At 40.2% G+C, this 22,715-nt stretch overlaps 3 protein-coding genes across 4 annotated transcripts; 1 reads left to right on the top strand and 2 right to left on the bottom strand.

Annotated features, from left to right (window-relative positions):
• Positions 1-1,335: 1,335 nt before the first annotated feature.
• Positions 1,336-3,442, bottom strand: mrpl51 (mitochondrial ribosomal protein L51). Its single transcript, XM_069656837.1, has 4 exons — positions 3,282-3,442; positions 2,958-3,060; positions 2,316-2,423; positions 1,336-1,680 (listed from the first exon to the last, which is right to left on the bottom strand). The coding sequence occupies exons 2-4, from the start codon at positions 3,046-3,048 to the stop codon at positions 1,484-1,486; spliced, it is 396 nt and encodes a 131-aa protein (XP_069512938.1). The 5' UTR covers positions 3,049-3,060; positions 3,282-3,442; the 3' UTR covers positions 1,336-1,483.
• A 3,905-nt stretch (positions 3,443-7,347) lies between these two features.
• On the top strand, positions 7,348-10,036 carry LOC138584644 (lymphocyte activation gene 3 protein-like). Its single transcript, XM_069656928.1, has 8 exons — positions 7,348-7,394; positions 7,498-7,618; positions 7,784-8,004; positions 8,200-8,460; positions 8,570-8,887; positions 8,974-9,222; positions 9,313-9,434; positions 9,730-10,036. The coding sequence occupies exons 1-8, from the start codon at positions 7,388-7,390 to the stop codon at positions 9,823-9,825; spliced, it is 1,395 nt and encodes a 464-aa protein (XP_069513029.1). The 5' UTR covers positions 7,348-7,387; the 3' UTR covers positions 9,826-10,036.
• An 86-nt stretch (positions 10,037-10,122) lies between these two features.
• On the bottom strand, positions 10,123-22,715 carry plekhg6 (pleckstrin homology domain containing, family G (with RhoGef domain) member 6). Of its 2 annotated transcripts, none has more exons than XM_069656311.1 (15): positions 22,645-22,715; positions 19,985-20,204; positions 19,006-19,140; positions 18,663-18,800; positions 18,085-18,180; positions 17,924-17,974; positions 17,500-17,649; positions 16,802-16,912; positions 15,310-15,459; positions 15,096-15,230; positions 13,935-14,054; positions 13,691-13,826; positions 13,490-13,605; positions 11,277-12,826; positions 10,123-10,635 (listed from the first exon to the last, which is right to left on the bottom strand). In XM_069656311.1, exons 1-15 carry the CDS (start codon positions 22,662-22,664, stop codon positions 10,455-10,457), a joined length of 3,309 nt encoding a protein of 1,102 aa, XP_069512412.1. In that variant the 5' UTR covers positions 22,665-22,715; the 3' UTR covers positions 10,123-10,454. The 2 variants fall into 2 exon arrangements, with proteins under 2 accessions (XP_069512412.1, XP_069512413.1); XM_069656312.1 differs by having other exon boundaries at positions 13,691-13,823.

Below are 22,715 nucleotides of genomic sequence, written 5' to 3'. Positions count from 1 at the left end.
TCATTCTTTAGTCTCTGTGCATATTAAAGAGAGTGATCTCAGTCATTAAAAATAGGGGAAAGTCTCAGGACAAAAGAGCCACTGGAGGAAATGAAACAGTAAATATGATCCTGCTCAGAGAATAAAAACATTACACTCACCAGATGGCCACACTTGTCTGCATATTAAAAAATCCATATGCTTTACACACAACGAAAATTTTAACTAGTGTTTCCGACCCATTTTGTGACCCTTAAAATCCAGCTATGTTTTAAAAAAAACCCAACTTATTTGGGGTTTTTTATGTCGATGTCTTCCACCCACTTTTTAGAAGACACTAAGGAGCTATAACTCGAGACTTTCACGGCTAAAAAAGCAAACAATTGAAAAAATAAGGACATTTTTTCTCCTTTGTTCTTTTATCATCTCATAGCTCTCCAGGTTTATCTTTGGGCGCCTGATTGATAACCCCCTACAACTTAAAGCTACTGTAAAGAACCTTAATTTTGTGTCCATCTTGGCGACCCCTGTGGATAAAGCGGTAGGCCTACCTCATATCTCTTTGCTGATCTAACATATCGCTCACTGTGAATCTTTGCTGTGGAAAATGTAAACAAAGCCTGCTTAGGCTGCATGCTGTTAATGGTTTCGTCTGACACGAGGCCAGCCGTAACAGGCATTAAAAACGACAGTTAAGAAATAGTCAGTCTTCCCTCTGATGGTCTGGTTTGCTGCCGAGATCAGTATACATTTCAGTCTGTTTTATAACCAGTTAAACTCTCCTCACAGGAGCTTTAAGGAAGACCCTTCAGAATGACAGTTCCTCTGTGCACAAAGCAATGTTAGAGAAGCAATAGCTTCACCAGTTTTGTATCAAACAACCTGACTGGCCTGTGTAAAGCCCATCCAATGCCATTGGGGTGAATTGGACCACCAACTGGGTGAAAGGACTTCATTGATGCTCCTGTGGCTGAATGGTAGAAACGCACTGCAGAAGGGTTTAAAATAGAGTGCAAAGTCCTCCTGTTAAGCAGAGTGGACGCTGTTACACTGTGAAAATTGTGTCATGCAGCTTAGAGCAAATCCAAGCCTTAGAACATTTTTTGTTTTTATGACAAATAAGCAAAATCACCATTTATTCATTCATTGTGTTGTGTTAGTGGTTCTTCTCATTCAGAGCTTTATTGATGACCTTTGAACTCTGTGGGTCAGAGATTGTCTCTATTCTGAGATATTTCATTTGTCAACAATAACAGGGAAATGTCTGTGTCCATCTTTACATAGTATTTTCTCTTATATCATGAATGTCGTGTTTTTCAGGAAGTGTATCTGTGATTAGGACCAATCAAACAGGAATACAGGATATTTGAATTTAATATATGAATAAGATAAGCTTACAAAAATTGGCAATATACAGCAATTTGACAGCATGAAATCACACAGCAAGACTTCAGCAGTCCTTCTTTGCTGGTCAAAGGCATGTGCCAGTACTGTCTGTTCAATGTTAGCGATGTTTGCCGTAGCGGTTAAAGCGTCTGTAGAGGAAGCGGAGCCTCTTCTCCAGGCTGTGTCTGTCCGCGGTCATCATTCTGTCTCCCACCATCCTCTTCTTTCTTATCAGACGCTGCAGTTCGTTGCCTTTGAAAGCCTTCAGCCAGCTGGGAGCAATGATGAGGTCTTTGGGATGTGCCTTGAAGTCCCCTGAAGACACAAAGTGAAGAGATCAAAACTATTGGAGCCATGTTGTTAAACTGGTTTAACATTAATTCACCAATCCTCATCTATGATTTATCTTTCCAAAATAAAACTACAAACTGCTGGTTATATATGCAAGTGGCTTCAGACCGAAAAAAATATTTACAATTGAGTGGCTGGCTAATTTGAACAGTTCAGTTCAAATGTAATACCTTTATTTCTCCACCCGAGTAGAAAATTAATTCCACTGAACTTTCTTGGATTAAAATGTCATAATTATAAAAAACTTAAACAGAGAAATCTTGGAAGGATTGCAATTCATAACTAACAATACGTCCCCTGCTAGCACCGGACTAGCGTTGTTCACTATCCCCACCTAATAAATATAACCTGCAATCAGTTCTTTTTTACTGCTCTATAACAGTAGCTGCCATTGGCATCCATACTGGCAGCCCAACCTGCTTGCTTTTGGAGAGGTGCAGAAGTATTTTAGGGGCTAGCAAATGATGGTCTCAGATATGTACATAGACTGCTGTACTCAGCTATAAATTATTTCACATTTTCAATACTTTGAGCTTCATCAAATTAAATGAACACAAATGAATACATAATAAAGTTGTTAACCTGTTGAAGAGACTTACCTAAGATGCCTATGTTATCATAAACTCCAAACATGCTTCTCTTTTCAGTCCACCTGTCCACCGTCTTCAGCTGAGGGATGGCATGCATCCTGATCTGGCAGCACGTACCTGCAGAAAACAGTGTTTCATGTAAGTATTCAGTGTATCAGGATCTTTTGCACAAGAACTATATTTACCGATGCTACAATCATAAAAGAACTAACTATCTTTTAAAATGGATCAATTGTTAAAGTCATCTATCAAGCAAAAAGCATTTTTTTAGCTCCTCAAATGTGAGTATTTTGCTGCTTTACTGTTAGTATAAATGTGAATATGAGGTATTTGGATTTTAGACTATTCAGAGAACTGTATTAAGCATTTAATATCAATCAATTGATTAGCCTATTTCAAAAGAAAATCAACAAATTAAACACAAATGAAAATAATCTCACGTACAGACCTAGCTAACTGATTACTGCACATCTATATGGAAACTAATTTAACGAAGGACGGATTATTAATATAGTTTTGTCTGATTTTATCTAATCCGGTGGTCATGAATGTCATTAAAAGAACAAAAAGAAAAGGTATAAAATGTAATGATGTTCTTGCAGTAATACAGACAAGTCTAGGTTACACATTCAAACCAGAAACAGTACTCACCAGTAGTAATAGTCCTGGCTGTGTGGAGCAGAGTCCCAGCAGACTGACAGAAGGACGCTCCAGCTTTCAGAAACCCTCCCAGGGCAAACATGTTCGAGGTTTTCTACAGTTAGAAGATGACTATCAATTTCACATGAACGGTGTTCGGTTTATTTAGTTAAAGTAGTTATTTGACGCTAACTAACTATGCTTTCAATGTGTTGTTTAATCGGGTATTCTTCTGATCAAACACAATGTTAGCTTTTCACATATCTTTACATTGACCCCTAGCTTTAGCTTTAGCTTGCACGTTAGCTACATTCAATGCTGTATTTTGAACATTACCAGTGTCCGCGTCCAGAAGTGATTTTGTGCCGAAATAATATCTTCTATTTACTCCGACAAAGTATAAATTGTGGTCTTCTGCGTAGATACAACATTTAAATGATGTTATTGGGGCTTCAACATGCTCTAAGTGGCCGCTTCCATCTTACTCTGTGTCCCACAATGCACGGCGCTGGTACCGTGTTGTCGGTAGAGTGGCGCAAAAACAATCGTTTGACTGTCTTTAGACCTGTTCACAACCCTTTTTCTAACCAGCAGAGGGGGGTGGCGGTATCGGAAGGCACAATGCATCAAACGAACGGCAATAGTAACAAGAAGGAATGGTTATTTTTTAAAGTCAGTTTGGCCTGACAGAAAAATTCTGGAAAATGATTGTCCATTGATATGTCAAATTGACCCTGACAAAGTCCAAAGGTCCGGACCGCCAACATTAAGCGTGTTCTGCAACAAAAACGAATGTTTTATAACAGTAAAACTAGTGAAACAACAAATGCAAACATTATTTGAGGAGGAAACAAAGAAAATGAGGTAAGTAATCCTTTACAAAGACAGTCCTAGACACATGTTGTGCACGTGTGCCGTACTTATAGCCTACTTCAAGGATGATGTAATACGTCTTTTATTAGGTCTCTTGAATCAGTGTCATCTTTTCAATTAGATCTTAGGCTACTATAATACAATTTGGTACACTGTTGTTGCATTTGAGTGAGTTTTAATATACACTTTCTTGTTGGAAAGTTTTAAGGATTTAATTCCAACAAATCCATTTAAATGACTGTCAGCTGAAATCCTACTTTTAGCTGCCGTGAAACTCTGCAGACCTAGAAGCTGCTATGCGTGTCTCTCTCTCTTTCTCTTCTCTCTCTCTCACATTCTCACACACACACACACACACACACACACACCACAGATACCGATACTTTCAGTCTTACTGTTCTTAAGGGTTGGATGGAATATTAAGTTATTTTCAAAGAAACAAGTGCTCAAACTGATCTTTGTCTTTATTTCATTCTTGCTAAGAAGACGTCAGCGAGGGTGTGGAAATTTAGACCAGACAAAACATTATTAAACATTAGATTCCATTCGACTTTAACATAACCACACTGCAAAAGCTTGTGCAGAGAAGAGTAACTGACTTACTGTAAGTGTTCAGTGTGTGTGCAAAAACTCTGCACAGTTCAAATGTTATGTTACATATTAAAATATATGTGCAGAAGAAGCAACAGAGCATTTGTTTTCCATCATGTACCATCTTTTCCATAATAAGCATTTACAATGCATTTTGTTTTCTTATAAATACACAGTCATGTTTCCATGCAGCTCTAAAGTTCACAGCACTGGACAAAATGCTGACTTCACTAAATTTCAAAAATTCTCAGCAGAGCAACGTTTTTTCTATCTGTGGTCTGCTTCCTCTGCCAGTAAAACTCACCTACACATATAGATCAGAATGCAGTGATATAATCGTATCAGTTATTGAAATAAAACCACAGCAGGTTTTACAATAACTCAGTCTGAAGTCTGGATATTTAACGGTGTATTGCCTATTAAGAGTTAATGCTGAAAACCTGTGTCGTGACAAGATGCAGGGAGAGCTTCACAAAGGAACAAACTGCTCATTCTCTGCTGAACTTCTAAAGAAGCAGCCTGATTTGACTATTTTCCAAGCTCATCCTTATTAACATAGTCATCTGCATCCTCTCAAGCTCAAAGCTCAATAGTTTCCATGTGAGGGGCAATTTCCTTTACAGTCTTTTAGCCTCATATTCAGATACAGTGGAGGTGGCTAAACATGAGGTCGAGGAAAGACCACCTCACACTGAGTGACACACTCATGCCCCCAGCACAGAGCTTCACACACACAGTTTGACATTGATTTACATTAACAGCTTACAGCATTTGGTGTGAGGAGGAAGTTGTGTGTGGATGACATGAAAAGATTTAAAGCTTACAGTATCACTCCCACAGCAGTCACGTGGCTCTTTCCAAGGAAAATGTCTCTACAAGCTGAAGAATAACGGCTCTTTGGTTTCAGCCACACATACTCAGGGGTAGGCCCATCTATCAATTTGTGTATTCATTTGATATCCATCTGTGTACCTCTCTAGCTTTGCTTTTAATTTATTGTAAGTTCAAGTTTTCTCAAAAAGTGATAAAACTTTTGAAAAACTGAGCTGTAATATAACATTAAATCTAATGTAATGTTCACTAGGGCTGGGCGATATGGCCAATATCCTATATCACAATATATCAAGTTTTCTGGTAATTTAACAAATAATTAGTCCATATGAAATAACCACATGAAGCCTATTTGTGGATAATCCTGTGTGAATTAAATACTTGACAAATAAAAAGTACTGCGTTTCCGTTTTCACTTGGGCTGAGCCTGAGTCCTTTTCTGGTTGTTACTGTCCATGTTAATAAACAGCGCCTCCCTCTATGGTTCACTCCAGGTTCTCTCTCGCATGCAAGAATTAGAATGTAAAGCATTGTCAAAATGACATATAAATTGACGTAAAGCAGTTTAGCCGCTGGTTTAGTGACGCCACAACAGTGACGATATAAAAAACCACACCTGATAGACATTTTCATATTGTTTTAACCATATATATTGTTGCCCAGCCCTCATGTTCACTTTCACAATTATATTGTTTCATCAAAAATCCAACATTTTCCTAATTGAGTGCTGCTGAGGTGCTGAGGTGTGCTCAAAGGTCCAGCTAGCAAGCTAGATAGCATGCTAGCTAGATAAATATCAAGCTAGATAGCATGACAAATATCCAGAGCGCATGCTAGCTAGCGCTCTAGGTAGCTAGCAAGGGATCTAGCAATCTATCTGCTAGCTTACTAGCTACATCAATATCTAGCTTGCAAGGTAGCAGATAGATAGATAGCTTGCTGGATGGATTTGACTATCTATCTATCTATCTATCTATCTATCTATCTATCTGTCTGCTAGCTTATCAATATCTAGCTTGCAAGGCAGCAGATAGATAGATATATAGATAGATGGATAGATATTCAAATCCATCCATCAAGCTATCTGTCTGCTAGCTTGATGCAGTATAGTTAATTATTGTACATTTTAACCTATATTTTCCACTATTACACAATAAACTACAAAGCCTTTGTTTGACATTTGATGAGATACACTAAAACATTGACTGGCAGTGAAGGCCAGTTTCTCCTGTAGTGACAGTGGTGGGTCATAAGAGCTGACGAAAAAGAAACCAAAGAAGCGAGAATGGAGGTGATGATTCACTTTCATGAATATCCATGAGAACAACTTGCCATACTAAATCATCCTGGTGATGATGATGTTTTTAATGAGAGCTGGGAGTTAACCATAGGCTGCAAACGTCAGTGACTGGCAGTGACGGAGGAGTGACGGAGTGGTTTTGCTTTTTGCCTTTCACCATCTCGGTTTCAAAGCAACAACTAGAGCTTCCTTGAATGATAGTATAGTTATTGGTAAACACAGATCTTTACAAATACTGATGCTGAAATCGCTGTGCGTGGAGAGTAAGTTTAATGTTGCTTACTGCTTATTCTGAATAGAACCATATCTTAAAAGGAACTCTATCTTGAGGAACAAATACATTATGTTTCTATCGATGTAACGGTGCTTGGATCTTTTGTGAGCTGTGGCTTGCAAATTCAAAAATGTTACGTACTGTTAGAAAAATGAATTCAAGGTGAAGAAGGAACAGGGGAGAGAATCCGTGGGAGGGAGTGGGTCCCCTTGTTTACATCTCATTCTTACAGTTTCCAGGCTGACACGAACAGACCGCATCAAAGCTCGGCTTGTTGCTGAAGTCACATGATCAGCAGAGGAACTACCTCACACTCTCCACCCCCATGAGCACCCACGGGCTCATATATACTTCATCAACCCCAAAAACATCAGAGAACACATCAAGAAAAGAGAAAGGAAGGTTTTAGTAAGTGGAAAACAGCACAAAGACGTTCACGCAGGGGAAGACGTCAAAGTGATATCTGTGGATCGTTTCAGCAGCGGCGCAGCGAACAAACTCATTTTTGATTAGAAACAAAAACAAATGAAGATGCTGTTGGAGTATTCCCTCCTTTGTGCGCTTACTTTTTTCATGACAGGTAAATTTTGGATTTTTTTTACCACTTTATTTTCTATCTTGGTGATTCAATGTATACCAGTTCTATTTTCTTACCAAAGTGATTTTTTATGTGTCTTCCACAGGGGCTCAGTGTGAGGTCACTGAGGTGTTTGCTGAGGAAGGCTCTCAGGCTGTACTACCCTGTAAATGCAACGCTTTATCCAACTTTCCCCACGGCATCATATGGAGTCAAGACAACAAAGGGTAAGACTTTTTTTGCTGCCTCTGCTTCTTAATTCCACTTTCTCGCTGTTCTTTAGTTGTCAAGCCAATTTCCTGATTCATTTGCTGCCCTCCTTCAAATTCAAACACAAGACTTGCATCTGTAAGCCGATGACACTGTATTGTTTGTGACTCCTCTGTCCGCAGCACTGTTTGGAGAAAGCAAAGGAGCGGTCTGCAGTACTGGGGCTCCACCTGGACACGGAAAGAATCCCAGCGTGTACGATGCCCCCACACCCAGTTTGAAAGAGGGGACTACAGCCTGCAAATCCTCAGGGTGAGGGAGGAGGACGCAGGACTGTACAAATGCAGGGTGGAAGATGGAAGCCGGGTCACTGACAACCTTGTCATGCTCAGAATCATTAAGGGTAAGTCACCTATAAGCAACCTTAAAACTCATATCCACTCCTTTAATTAGTTTAATTCATGCAGGAAATCCAACTAAATAAAAGCAGCAAATGAGCATGTTAAGACTCCACCAATTGTGTATCAATAGGACTCAGTCAATCAAACTTTATTTTGAAATTAGCAGTAATATATGTTAACAATCTTGTCCTTTACAGTGTCCTTCTCTCCATCGGTTTCCACATTGGGGGACAATGTTTTGATCACCTGTACCGTGACTCCTTGGCCTATCGGAGCCACTGTGCGTTGGACTCTGAACAACAGCCCGTATGTGCCTCCGACTGAAATGCCCTCCACCGCAGAAACTGGTGCCATTGTTGTGAAGGAAGTGGCAACATTGAGACTAGCGGGAAACTGGACCTGTGCCGTGGGCGACGAGGGAGCAGAAGGTCGAGCTTCGGCAACTCTGACTGTGAACGGTACGATTATAAAAAAATGACTTATCTAAAAAAAAAGAAGCTGTTTAGTTCATCTTTTTTAATAGCAGATGCTCTAATACTCTCCTCTTCCACTCCCTTTCTCTCGCAGGAATCCTCAAACCATCCACAGACAATACTAAAGTGTACGCTGCTGTTGGATCTGCTGTCATGCTCCCCTGCGTGTTCTCCACGGGTGTAATCCCCTCCAGCCCAGTGTGGGAAAAACTGAAACCTGGGTCTCTGTTCAAACCGGCTGCCGGTCCCCTTCCCGCTTCTTTCTCTCTGTCCTCGCCGTCGTCCAAACCCAGCTGGGATAAATCTGCCTCTTTGAAAGAGGTTACACTGGAGGATGAAGGCATGTATAGATGCTCAGCGACCGTAGAAGGACAAAAGTTGACCCGGATTATGCGGCTTGTTGTCGCCAAAAGTAAGCCTCCGTTGATTACATTAAAATTCAACTGAATGTATTTTTTGCCATCAACAATGCAATTAATGGTCCTGTTGTTCTTTCAGTTGACAGCAGCGTTGTGTCAAAGAAAGAGGCCTCCGTGACTCTGACCTGCCAACTGACAGACGCGAGCGAAGTCACCGCCTATGAGTGGGTTCATGTGGTCGATGACCTTAACGGCACGCAGTCAATAGGGTCCATCCAGAAGGGGAAGACTCAGCAGGTGTCTGAGGAGGACCAGGGCGAATGGGCCTGTCGTTTCTACGGGAAAGAGGGCATCTTGGGAAATGTAACATACCACATTCAACGGATGAGTAAGTTCTCCTCTTGATTTTTGTGTTTATATGCTTTATATGTCGTAATGTGCGTTTGTCTGACTGGCTTTATATTATTTTCCCCCTCAGGTGGCCTGACTGGACAAAAAGCATCAGGTGTGTCACAAAACACAGCTGCCATAGTCGGGCTCAGCCTCCTCCTCCTTGTTCTGCTGCTGATTTTGGCCCAGATGTACAAGAACCACCAAAGGGTAAAGACCTGTACTTCAAATTAATGTGGAAAAAATGAATGAATGTCATTTCACTTTAACTGGAAAATTGATCAGTTTTATTGTAGTGTACAAACCTTACAGACTATTTGATTTAGTTAAATTTTAGTTTTTCTCATTTCTCATTTACTAATTTACTAATAAATAACTATAAAAAATAAATACATTAGCCTAAATAAATTCCTACATGAAAACAAGATTCATGTACATGTGAATTCATACATCAGATCATGACGTAGACGCAGTGTTGCTCATTCTAAGTATTTTTCTCCCACAGAGGAAACGGATCCTTCAGTACCCCGCACTGGAGACGATCGTTCATTCTGCCTCCAATGAGCGGGAGGAGAGAGAGAGGAACCGTGAGAAAAATTAAAGACACGACAAAGCCTCGCGGGAGAGTGACACTCTTACTGAGATCGGTCTTTTTCATGCCTGCGATATGTTGGGAGACTTTTGTTTGCACAAGTTTTGTAAATACATTATTTCAGAGCAGACGTTGTAGCAGTACTGTTGTTGAATTTAAAGTGTTGTATATTATATATTTTATCATGTTATTTGAGTTGTAATTATTTTCAAATATTCTACTGTATGTGAATAAAAAAATAAAGGACATTTAACGGAAATAAATCTTGTTTTATTTCTTCCATTTTATACAATCAAATATCTCAGGTCAAAGAGAGGGGGGAAGTTATTTAAGATATAAATAATATACAGTTTTTTATAAAAATATTTTTAATATATTTACACAAAATATTGACTACTTTTTTTTAGAATAAAAAAATATTTATCATTAAATAACACATATATTTGTTTGGGCCCATAAATCCATATGAAAGACTTTTCCACAACAACCTCTGTGTTAAAGAGGTTTTTCTTTTTTTGCATGCTCCAGATTTTCACCCCAAAAAAACCAACTGTCCTTGTTCACGAGTCCCTCTGTGCTTCACATTCATAGCCTGAATTCTAAGTGGCAGTCTAGTTTTTGATCCGCTCGGCAGGTGGCTACACCTGGCTGATCTCCCCGTCATCGTGCTCTGGAGGTCCGTGGAGATCCCAAAAGCTCAAAGATCTGCTGATGCCCTCCAGAAGCCCCTCAGCTCCTGGTTGTAAATGATCCATGACTTCATCGTCATCAAAGCACCAACCCGTCCAGTCCACATTAACACCGTCCAAAAAGACAACGCTAAAGAAGGAGAGAGATGGAAAGAGGAGATCATAATGAATTATTCTGTAACATGTATTGTGCAAGTACTTTCATAACCACAGTCAATACTGAATTATTTTAAAGGACTAACTATAACATACCAGGCATGCACAACAGTTATTCTTAAGTTATGCATGGTGTTCAAAGATATGGAACTTATATAATGCTATGATGAATATATTGTCTTGTCGAAATAATTGGACTGGCATAACTTTATAAGATTGGCAATTTAAAAAACAAGTTTAAATTTGTATTTTTAGCAATTATGTTATGCAAGACAAAATGTTTACACTTTAAGCTTTGCTGTTAGAGACATGACAGGCGGGGTAATTTTAAGTTTCCATTCTCAGAACAGTCTGTCCATCCCCAGCCTACTCAACCAGAAAACTCATTTCAATAGTAGAGATTTGACAGTTCAAAAAAATACATTTCCACATTAAAGGGAAAAATAATACATTTAACAAGCCCACAACAAAGCACGCTTACTGTGTCTATGATTTAAAGCTAGAGAGGCAGAACCTCCGACATATGGTGCCGATGAGAAGATCTGCAATATAGACTGCAGATGGAGACAGTCATGTCGACTAGTTAAGTAAATGTGTGAACTTTGTCATACCAACCTGTCCCTCTTGTCATCCACATCTCCATCCACCAGTTGCTCCTTCCATCCTTGACTCACTGTGAGGGCTCTGTGTCTCGTCACCTCCACCACCTCCACCCACTCCGTGTCTCGGTCTCCATCACTGGGCGGAGGTGATGGTGTGGTGGAAAATGAAGGGGAAGGAGGAGGATACCTTGACCTCAAATGAGACACTTTTCTGTTTCTTTTCAAGCCGTCTCTGTCCCTCCCTTTGGATCTTTCCAGAAGACCCAACAGAGGTGATGGGTGTCTGTTTGGATCATGTCCCGAAGTGGGGACTTGTGTATCCTCTGCTAGAGGTGATGTGTACAGACTACTGGAGTGCAGACGACGTCCATGGCTTCCTTCAATGACGATGTTAGGAATGGAAGCACTCCTTTTGGTTTTAATTATGGGACTTTTGTTGTGGAAGTTCTGATCAGGCAGCTCAGACTCAGACAGTGTTTGGGGGTCTGGAGAGGCTCGATCATGCATGTTCCAAAACATCCCCTGGTTCGGTTTCAGGGAGCCCAGCTTTAGCACCCGCAGTGAATCCGAGCTGTTGCCAGGAGGAAGAGAGTTTCTCTTCATATTTTTGTTGTACTCGGTGTCAGAGTTGGAAGAAGAGTAGTTGTTTGAATCAGAATAAGCCTGTCCTGATTCCTGGAGGAACTGCCTAGACATCTGAGCATAGGAGCCCTGATTGGTACTGACTGGCCTCCTCCTCCGTAACCCGGGTGACTTCAAATCTTTGGGGAAACCGCAAACTTCTGGAGGTGTTTCCAAATCTCCAGACTGGCTGCAGATGGAATTTCTCCTAATGTCCTGCGTTACAGACTGGTAACCTGAGTCTCTCTTTGTTGATATTCCTACTTCTAATGTTTGTCTTGAAAACTCCAGCCCCTCCCTGGTTATTGTTGGTTGGTGAGGAAGTTGTGAAGAAGTACCTTCATCCATTGGGTAGTCAATATCTGGATATCCACCTAGTAAGAGAGCATGTGGTCCAGTTGTGTTGTACCGCAATGGGTCGGCTGCGATACTATGAGGGAAATGATCCAGATTTGGGGCTGATTGCACCCTGTGGTTCCAGCCCGCCACTCTTCCCTCTTTTGTCATAACAGATTCAACCATTTTCCGTTCTTCTTCTTGATTGATCCCAACTTGTTCCCCTCTTACTCCCATTTCTATCCATTCATACCCCATGACGGGTTGTTGCGGACCAACAAAGCTCTTACGAGATGTTTTGGGTATGTTTTCGTAGTGATGGGATTGCCAAAAAGGTACACGGATATTGTTAGTGGTCACATCATCTGAAGGTTCACACTGAACCTCTGCTTCTTTATAAGCGAGAATCCCATTTATTGATTGGGGTACAATAAGTTCCTCTGCAAGTTCATCCACAAAAGTCTCTCGTGATCGTGGAAGACGTTGTTCATCTGTCTCCAGGTAATCCATCTTGGGATCTGCAACTGGTTTGGCGTCAAGCTGCTGGATTTTCCATTTTTGCAGTTGTCTGATGCGCTCGATCTCTCTCAGGTTCCTCAGTGCTTCCTGAAAATGTAACATTAAGAAAAATAAGTAAAGCTCTCAACAGTAAATGCGTTTATAGCTATTTAAATTCTGTTTCATATTACAAGACCACAAGTCTACAGTCATGCTAACATGCTCACAATGGCAATGTTCCCATGCTGATGTTTAGTAGATAAAATCTTAGTTTAGCGTGTTAGCATGCTAACATTTGCTAGGTAGGACTTAACACAAAGTACAGCTGAGGTTGATGGAAATGTCATGAGTTTAGCAGGTTCAACGTGTTGGAAAGACTGAAATATTGACTTGAAGGTGGTGCTAGACAAAATGTCAGAGGATCAACAACATCTTAAGGTAAAATCCTTCAGGCATCATCAATGTTCAGGCCATATTTTGGGGCAATCCGTGCAGTAGAGATCAAGACATTTCACTGAATAAGTGAAACATTCGACAAGGTAGTATCACTAAGAGTAGTCTATATAGTTTATTCTCTGGGGAACATTAATTAATTAAAGTCTGTTCATGGGTCTCCATCTAATAGCAGACATATGTCAGTCTGGACCAAAGTGTTGGACAGACAATCAACCAACAGATGGACAGAGCTATAGCCACGCTTCTAGCATGACAACAAGTAAAAACTAGACTACTCTCATTTCAAAGGATTTGGTCGGAAATTCACATTTTTACCTTTGCCTGGTGGATGGTGGAGACCCATTTGGAGCAGTTCTCTGATGAGCTGGCAGCAAATATGTAAACATTCATCGCGCTCCGAAGCTCTCCTACCTCCACCAGAACAAATGAACCTGAGAGAAGAGGTAGAATGATTATGGGATCTATAATATACACAGAATCTAAATGTCTTGCATCATTTCCATAAGAGTTACTCACAGCCATCTTTCAGCGGTATACAAAACGTTCTGTCAAGGGCCAGAGGAGGACGCACTACCTTTAGCCGCTCTCCTTTCTTCTGGACTTTGGTCATTAAAAGCACGTCTGAGAAAAGCAGAGCCACCACCTCCAGCTGCTAGATAACATATGCGAGGAAACATGAGAAAGTCAAAAAGAATTATCAGTGATTTTCCAAAGAGACAGATATAAATATAAAGTAACTAAGTGCACTGGCTCTGCTCACCTTGCTCTCTTTTCTCCCCCGAATCTTCAAGTTTTCCTCCAGCAGCAGTTTACGTACAACTTCAGGACCGACTCCTTTGATGGGGCAGGTTAGGTCAAACTTGGAGATCTCACGGACTAGCTGTCAAAGAAATCCATCAAAAGTATTCATTAGTGGCAAAATATATTAGACTGAATAATTATATTTTCTCGCTGAAATCGAGAAAATTGTAGGTCATAACGACCTAATGATTGGAATGGTATCTTATCATATGGTATGGTATAGGATAGTGTGGTATAGTATGGTATGGTTTGGTATGGTATGGTTTGGTATTATATGGTATGGTATGGTATAGTATGGTGTGGTACGGTACAACGTGTTATGCTGTGTTATGGTATGGTATGGTATGGTATTGTATGGTACGGCGTGTTATGGTGTGTTATGGTATGGTGTGTTATGTTATGGTATGGTGTGTTATGTTATGTTATGGTATGGTATGGTATGGTATGGTATTGTATGGTACGGCGTGTTATGGTGTGTTATGGTATGGTATGGTGTGTTATGGTATGCTATGGTATGATATAATATGATATAATATGGTATGGTATGGTATGGTGTGGTATGGTATGGTGTGTTATGGTATGGTATGGTATGGTATGGTATGATATAATATGATATAATATAGTTTGCTATGGTGTGTTATGGTTTGGTATAGTATGGTGTGTCATGGTTTGGTATAGTATGGTGTGTTATGGTTTGGTATGGCATTGTTCCGTAAGAATTAATCACAGCAGAACTAACGCACTATTTAGCCTACCAAACCCAAAGGATAAAAGAGTCCATGAAGACACTGAAGACTCACTGAATGACTACAAAAAATACAAAAAATAAAAAAGGCAAGGGCCACAAAACAACAAAAAGAAGTTATAAAGCAGCACAAAGTAACAACAAAAGTTAGAAAGCAACTAAAAAAGATTTAAAAAATGACCCTGAAAAGGCACCAAACAACGACAAAGAGACACAAAGCAACTTTATAGAAACTCCAAACAAGTGTGGCTCAGAGGAAGAGCGGGTTGTCAACTAATAAGAACATTGCAAGATGGGTGAGATATGAAAAAAGGTCCTGAAGTCATAGTCTTTGGTGTGTGAATATATTCTTTCAAAAAAACAGTCATATTTTACCTTGTCTATTTCTTCATTTATTCCCTCCACCTCGTATCCCTCCACCCTCTGAGCAGAGATGGCGAGAGCGAGTTCCTCATCTTTTAGCCTCAGGTGGTCGTTGATGCACTCCAGAAAGCTGTTTACACTGGATAACTGCAGAGGAGCAGGAGGAAGAAGGTTAGTGGGAGTCAGTCAGAGGTTTGTTGCTTCTTCCTGATTCAAGATTTCTCACCATGCCTCTGAGTGTGTTCTGCACATGAGGGTCCTGGGTGGTTTTCAGCACGGCCTTGAGCAGCAGAGGGTACTTTGTTATCCTCTGATGGGGTTTGGCCTGCATGTCCCCAAGCCGCATCCGCTCACACTGAGGGTGAGTCTCCACCCACTGGACGGGACAGAAACACAGGAACATATTAAATGTGTGATTTAATGCAACAGTCAAAAAGTCTGATTTTAAAGGGTCAATTCGCCCAAATTAGAGCACAACAGCGTCCTACAGTAAGCTAAATAGCCATGAATCCAGTTTAGCTTTTATTTTACAATGTTTTGCACTTCATATAAAATACATGAGATTACATTTTAGACAATTAATATCAACATATCTCTCTTGTGGAGAACTTTCATTATTCTTTATTTGACATACATCCACATCTGCATGGCAGGAAACTGATCTCAAAGTCTAGACAAAAATATCATCTCTAGCGAAGCAGAAAAAACCACATAGGCACTGTAAAATGTTTTGTTTTGATTGATTTGGATGAGCAGACCCACCTACCATGCACCATTTCCTGGTAGAATGGTCCCTGAGGGGCTTTGAAGTGTTGTGAAAACAATATTTCACCTCCCACACAGGGTGACAAGATGTGATGGTATGACATAAATGAAACACAAGTGTTGAATAAACACATTGAATGGTGATAGCTAGTCTTTACACAAGATGAAGGTAGTGTTGTTGTAGGGTGACATGTTTCTATCATAATGCAGTCAAAATTCCTGCTGAGGTCTTGCAGGCTTTGTTGTGCTGCAGGACGCACTTGTTGTGCATTCACTACTCACATAAAAGTGCTCTCCTCTTGTTTGCTTTAAATTGCTTTTAAATCTGAAAGATGTTGCTGAGACAAGCGGTTGCCAGTCAGAAAGTTATGACAGGTCGCCCACATGGTTATGAAGGAATCACAAACCACACAGAGCACTCACTAAGAAAACAAAGCATTCATTTGTATTTAGGTGCCCTCGTTGGTTATGGTACTGGTTTTTCAGTATGTGTCAGCTTTCCTCCTCACAGTCCTGAGTGTATGTGTTCATGCAGAGAGCAGGTTGTATGGATGCATGTGGATGTCTGCTGCTTAAAGACCAGCTCCAGTCATGTTTTAAGACATGTAAAATGCTAATTTATTTAGTAGTACTAACGCTAACGTTAGTAGTCAGTAGTGAGTTTGCAAAAATCACGATGACGATTACAGCTGGCTTGCGCAGCGCCGAAGTGGTTGCCGTAGGCTGCACATAATGATATGCATAGCGTCACCCCGTCCATTAACGGGTAATTGTGACGTCTCAAACCTGCCAATCTGAAAACGTGTTGTTCAGCCTGTCCTTGGTACACTGCAGTTTAAAAGCAGACAGGCCTTCAACCAAGGCAGACATGTTGCCCCTGATATGTCTTGTGCCACATGGAGATGTTTACAAGGTTAAACAGAGGATTTCACTGGAGGGGGTCTTTAATGTACCTGGACGTAGGTGAGGAAATGAGGGTTACTCTCCATCTGCCTGCGTGTGAACTCGAGGTTGTTTTCTTCCTCCCAGCAGTAATGCTGATAGGAGGAGAAGCGCTCAGGAAACTGAGGACAAAAACAAAAAGATGATTATTGACAAGGTTAAAAAACACCACTGAGTATCTTCTACTGCATATGTGCATAAGGAAGGGGGCTGTGGGAAATCTGATAAATTTCCCTCAAGTGAAGTGCTTACTTTAAATTTATTAAATCATTCATTTTAAAATTAAATCAAAAGAGACATGCACAAAACATGCAGATAAATAAGAAGTTATACCTCTCGCTATGCAGTAGAATGGCTCCTGTAAGAGTTACATTATTATATATAATATTTTGCATACAGATTTTATTGCTGGAACTGGTTGAGTTGTAGCTATTTTTTAACGTTTTATATGCTGTTAGGTAGTTTATTTTACTCTATTCCAATTAATTGTATTTTACTCTTAGAAATAGGTGGATATTTAATTTGCAAACTAACTGGAAAAATATCCCTAAATTAAATGTTGCATAAGTACACTGCAATTGCTCCAAATACTTTGATACATAATGTGTGTAAGAAAAGGACTTAAAAAATGAAGTTAATTTCCACGTCTGACAGACAGAAACAACCTCTGATTGTGTTGTGATGTATCTTGCAGACTGTGCGTTTATACCTGCAGGCAGCCGGCCTCTAACCTCATGGGGTCAAAGGGTTTGCCCGTCCTCCGCCCTTCCTGTAACATGGGGTAGATCACCTCCTGCCAGAACATCTGATGTGCGCTGATGATGGAGGGGAGGTTTGAGAAAAGCAGCTTGGGGGTCACCTGTCACAGGAGGACGTCGACACAAAGTAAAAATAATAGTGTTAAAAGCTGAACTAAGCTGCTTTCTGTTATTTTCCGTCTTCTCAATGGAAATCACTTGTTGTGCTACATTTTCCACTTGTGTGTTGTTTTCTGTATGAGCCAGAGCGGATGTTCTCTTCGTGTCAATGTGTGTCAGTCGTATGCAGAACAGCGGAAAATAGGCCTCAGATTTAGTGTGTGCAGCAGGTTTGTGTTTCCAATCTAGATGAGGCTGCGTGCTCTGCAGACTGACCTCCAGGAGAAATCCATGCTGGTGCAGGTTGACAAGAGCTGCAACAACCAGCTGTGGAAGCAGACGCACATCTGTTAAACATCCTGCAAAACCTCGTTCAGCTCTGACATATAGAAGAAATACTGTGTTTTAATGAGAGCAGGTAGAGAAGGACATATTACGTCTTTGACGATAATGAGCTTGTTGATGTAGGTGAGCTCAGTGTGGACAAACTCCCACAGCGCCTCCTGCTGGTGTCTCTGCATCTTAGACATCGTCTGTTAATTCAAACAAGGCAAAAGAAGAGAAAGAAGACAAAATTAGAGATGTAAAAATGTATTCTGAGCAGATATTTAAGAAGCGTTTAAAGAACCATATTTCCAGTGAAAACAACAAAATGGCCTTTGTTGTTTGGTCTCTCAATTCCCCAGTTTGGAGCCGTTAGACATCCTACAGTGGCATAAAATCTTTAAACAACAAAACAAAAAGATGTATATATGCAAAATAATTTCTTAAAACAGCTGAACCATGCATGTTTTAGCAAAAGTTTTTAAAACAAGAGTAAAACGTGCATCTGCTGGGGACTATTTTCTGCGGTTCTTCTAGGTTATGAGGGAACAAGTCACCCAGTGTAACACAGTTTTTTTTTTTTATAGGTTTAGACAACAATGGAGGTCTTTGGAACAGAGGAATAAAGGACAACATATCAAGCATTCAGAGACGCAGAGAAATGCCAGAGGTATCCTGTAAGGTCCCGTACCGAATGGGAGTGCACTATATCCGTCCAGCTCTTCTCCAGCGTCGTTCCCTGACTCTCCTCCTCCCACCTCCACTTCAGACTGACTGGCACAGCGTAGGCCTCCAGATCCTGCTTCAACACATCCAGCTGACCTCGCTCCTGAGGTAAGGACAGGGAGGAGCATCAGAAATAAAAACAGACAGGTAAGAGGGGAACATCTGATTTCATAATGAATCATAGGTTATATTTAAAAGTGCCCCTATGGAGCAGAACAAGTAGTGTGTGGGTAAGTGATTAGAGCAAGTCTGTATCTGTTTCTGAGTCTGTCAGCATGTAGCGTGATGAGCAGGAGACAACATAATACCTCAGACGCCGGGTTCTTGTCAGACACACCCTGACTGAACAGGACCTGTCTCAGTGCAGCTCGGGGTTTGGCTCCTGCAGATGTTCCCTTACTCACTGTGGCAAAGTCAGTCACCACCTTCTGCTTTGTCCTCCTCTGGAGAGTCATGGGAAAAGTAGAATCATTCTCAGCTTTTTGTATTTAACATGAAAGCACCAGAGGATTAATCACAGATCCAAGTTTATATCAAAACACACATATAACAGTGACTAAGCAAGATATGAACCTACACTATTTTTATGCTGAAGGATTGTGTTTTACAGATCTCTGAAGCAGAACTCAGTGCAGCTGTCAGTGTCACCAATCCTTGCATATCATTTAAGTTTTAAACCAATGCTTCAACACGAAATGCTCAAAATAAAAGTCCTGCGTTACAATAAATGTACAAAAGTGCAAAAGCTTCATGAGCAAAATGTTGTTGAAGGACCAAAAGAAACGGCCTGGCATCATAAATTGAATATAAATTAATACATTTGTAAGCAGCAATTTTAGTCAACTATTAATAAGGTATTTGTGTCTGCAATGTTATGAAGCCATTAACATCAATAACTGAGTACTAAAACTTTATTTAGTTGTGCAATTAAAATACTCCTTACTCTGACTTATTAATTGTAATTTTTTTTTACAAAAAAAACATTTTTGCTGCAATTAAATTATGAAAAAAAGTTGACAGAATTTTATTAAAAACATTTTTTGTGTCAAATTTTTCACATTTATTTTTTTAAACTTTTATTTTAAAAAAACAACAACAAAAAAACGAAACACTTTAAGCATTTAAATCCAGACTAAAAATGTATTTATAAAGATTTATTTTCTATAACATGCATCAGTTTTAAAAGATTTAATCTGCAAAATAACTCCAAACAGATGTCAGATAAAAGTAGCGGGTTAAAAGTGCAACATTTTCCTGGCACATGCATTAGAGTCTCATTCCACTTGCCTGATAGCCTGTCGAGTTGAACTTGCTTTTGTCTGCTGCCCCCCGGTGGTGTTGGTTTGTCTCTGCAGCTGCCGTCGTCCCGTTCACCACATCTGTGTCTCTGTTGTCTGTGTCCCTCTGCCTCTCCCCGTCCACGCCGTCTCCCCACTGCAGCGCTGCTTCTTCCATCACTGATTCATTTCCTCCACCGTTGTTTACATGCGGTGCTTTTGAGGAAAGGCTGGGGATAAGCACAGGGTTACTCATTACTCAAAGGAAGGTGGGTGACGGCATAGTTTGATGAAAAGGCTTCACAAGAGAGGCAGAAGTGCAGCGACAATGTGTGCTTTGTAAAGGCCTCACTTAGACTTTCATTGCAGGACTAAAGCTTTATAAACAACAAACACAGGTAGCTAAAAGAGAAAAGGCTGATTTATGCTACACAATGGGATTCATTCATCGTTTAAGACCGTGGTGGCAAATCTTTTTTGGCTTCTACCATCAAAATAAAACATGTCTGCTTGTCACCAGCTTCACATGTCTGTTGGCTTTAACAACTCAACCAAAGATTCCCCAGCTTTATTTATAACTTGATATTTGTTTAAAGAAACGAGTATAGCATGAACCAGGGACACATACCACAGCACTAATAGACTAAGACAGTTTGCATGCCTCTAGATCAGCTGTAAAACATTTAAAACTCAAAAAGAGGATACATTAAGTTCTGCAAAAAACACAAATAACTAATACCATAAAACTTTATAGCAAGCACCCGATATCCCTCTTTAAAATGTTCCCAATTAAGATCCGGTTACATATCCGTGGGTAATAGTTTCTACATGTTGTTCCCAAGCAGAAAAATGTCTGAATAAAGATTTAACTGAGGACACTGTAGTATAGTTTTCAGTTACTGAGACAGAAACCATGAGAGGAACTACCAGCGGCATGGTCGTTTAGGCAACGTCATGAAACCATCAAAACTTCACACGTTCCCTTTCCTCAGCACGAAGCACTCATCAGACTACCTGATTTCTACCTGAAGTTCTTCACTGAACAATTATACAGCTCAGGCCCACTCCAAATGTTCCTTAAATCAGCATCTCTTTCTTCATGTCATGGCCAACCCAATCCAGATCTGAACCCCACTGAGAACCTCCTGAACGTGATCAAGAGGAAGATTGCAAAGCTGAGCGGCTTGAATCTTTGCATCAAAAGTGGCAAAATAGCCAAAACAGCAACGTGAAAAACTGGCGGAGAGCATACCAAGATGCATGAACGCTGGGATTAAAAACCAGGTGATTCTACCCAATATTGATTTCCGAACTTAATACATGTTGTTGTTTGTATTCTGTTGTTTAAACATGAACATAAAGATGCAAATAAAAGACCTACATGAGAATATTTTATGTCGAAGTAGGGATAAATGTTGTAAACAATAAAACAAAAGTTAAAATAGTAAAACCAGAGAAAACATATTGTTGCAGTGGTCTCTTAATTTTTCCCAGAGCTGTATATGATCAACAGAGGCCTGAAGAGCTCAAATCATCTGGTGATCATTTAAAACTCAGTCAATGAAAACATCATGATGTTTAGCAGCAGGAATCTGTTCTTCTGCTTGTTTGATGTAAAATTTCATAATCAAGACAATAAATAAGAACATTTATCTCTCTACTTTTCAAAACAAAAGTTTGAACGTAATTCACGATAAAGGCATTAAAAAGCCTACCAAGCCAGATGGATAGTAACAAAAACAACAACATAAGAGCAGCAAAAGAATATTCACATAAACAAAACAAGGTAAACACCTACAGGAAGAACCAACTTCAACTACTAAAAAGACACAAGGTTCACTTTTTAAAGACTTTTTAAAGAGCCAGCCACTCTTTACCTGGCTGACAGAGAAGCACAAATCATTACTGTTGCCTCTCACAGACACTAACGCTGATTTAACAGGACACCAGCTGTCTCACATAGCTACAGCTCCTGTTTCACAGTCGAGCGGCTCGCAGTGTTACTCCAGGACTCATCTGACTTTAGTTCACACAAATCCAGCATGGTCTCAACCTGCAGGACGTCCTGCTGCAGGTTTAAGTTACAGCCAAAAATGTGGAAGCTGCTTTATCTCAATGAAACATTAAACCATTAGAGAAGTGCCTTTTGTACACACGGCCGGGTGACTGCTGTTATATAATGCTGCATACTGTAAGAGCAGAGTGGCGTTGTGGCTTGTAAAGGTACTCCTGACCGTATTTAAACAGTTTTAGAAGTTACTCTTAAAGCAAACACACTGCAGACATGTACACTTCACTAATCTGCTCATGCTTTCCTGTCAAACATCAAAGCTTTTCTCGCAAGTGCTTTCATCACGGTGTCATACCTGTTTACAATCACTGTCTGTTTCCCACAAAGAGGTCTGGAATTACATTATATTGCAAGTTTAACACTTTAACTTGTTAAAGGTCTGATAATGAGTCCATAAACAGGCCGTCTTGTAGATATATAACCTCAGTAAATCATAAACAGAAATGCCACAGAGCAGCTCGTGGATCCAAAACAGCAGCTTTAACATGAAGGTGAATCAAAGTGAAGACGAGCAGTAAAAAGTCCCTCTAAAGCAGCGTACAGCTTCACCTTCACACACTTTATCTCTGCTTTTTAAAAGATCAAATTATACACTTTACCTGGGCTTGGTTGGATCCATTTTGTTTCACCCAGTCATCTTTGGTTTCTGTTAGCTTTCTCCTCCTCTTTC

Source organism: Semicossyphus pulcher, unplaced genomic scaffold, assembly GCF_022749685.1.
Source record: "Semicossyphus pulcher isolate SPU_LCO1_2020_fin unplaced genomic scaffold, fSemPul1.0.p SCAF_9, whole genome shotgun sequence".
In the NCBI taxonomy this organism is placed as follows: domain Eukaryota; kingdom Metazoa; phylum Chordata; class Actinopteri; order Labriformes; family Labridae; genus Semicossyphus; species Semicossyphus pulcher.
Note: the sequence above shows the minus strand (reverse complement) of the source record. Positions and strands in the feature narration are given on the sequence as shown.

Coding starts and splice junctions, on each gene's coding strand:
- mrpl51 (XM_069656837.1), bottom strand. CDS start 3,048: ATGTTTGCCCTGGGAGGGTTTCTGAAAGCTGGAGCGTCCTTCTGTCAG. Junction 2,424..2,957: donor AGCCAGGACTATTACTACTG/GTGAGTACTGTT, acceptor TGTTTTCTGCAG/GTACGTGCTGCCAGATCAGG. Junction 1,681..2,315: donor TGATAACATAGGCATCTTAG/GTAAGTCTCTTC, acceptor TTGTGTCTTCAG/GGGACTTCAAGGCACATCCC.
- LOC138584644 (XM_069656928.1), top strand. Junction 8,461..8,569: donor GGCAACTCTGACTGTGAACG/GTACGATTATAA, acceptor TTTCTCTCGCAG/GAATCCTCAAACCATCCACA. Junction 9,435..9,729: donor TGTACAAGAACCACCAAAGG/GTAAAGACCTGT, acceptor TTTCTCCCACAG/AGGAAACGGATCCTTCAGTA.
- plekhg6 (XM_069656311.1), bottom strand. CDS start 22,664: ATGGATCCAACCAAGCCCAG. Junction 18,181..18,662: donor ATATAGTGCACTCCCATTCG/GTACGGGACCTT, acceptor TTGAATTAACAG/ACGATGTCTAAGATGCAGAG. Junction 15,231..15,309: donor AGAACACACTCAGAGGCATG/GTGAGAAATCTT, acceptor GCTCCTCTGCAG/TTATCCAGTGTAAACAGCTT.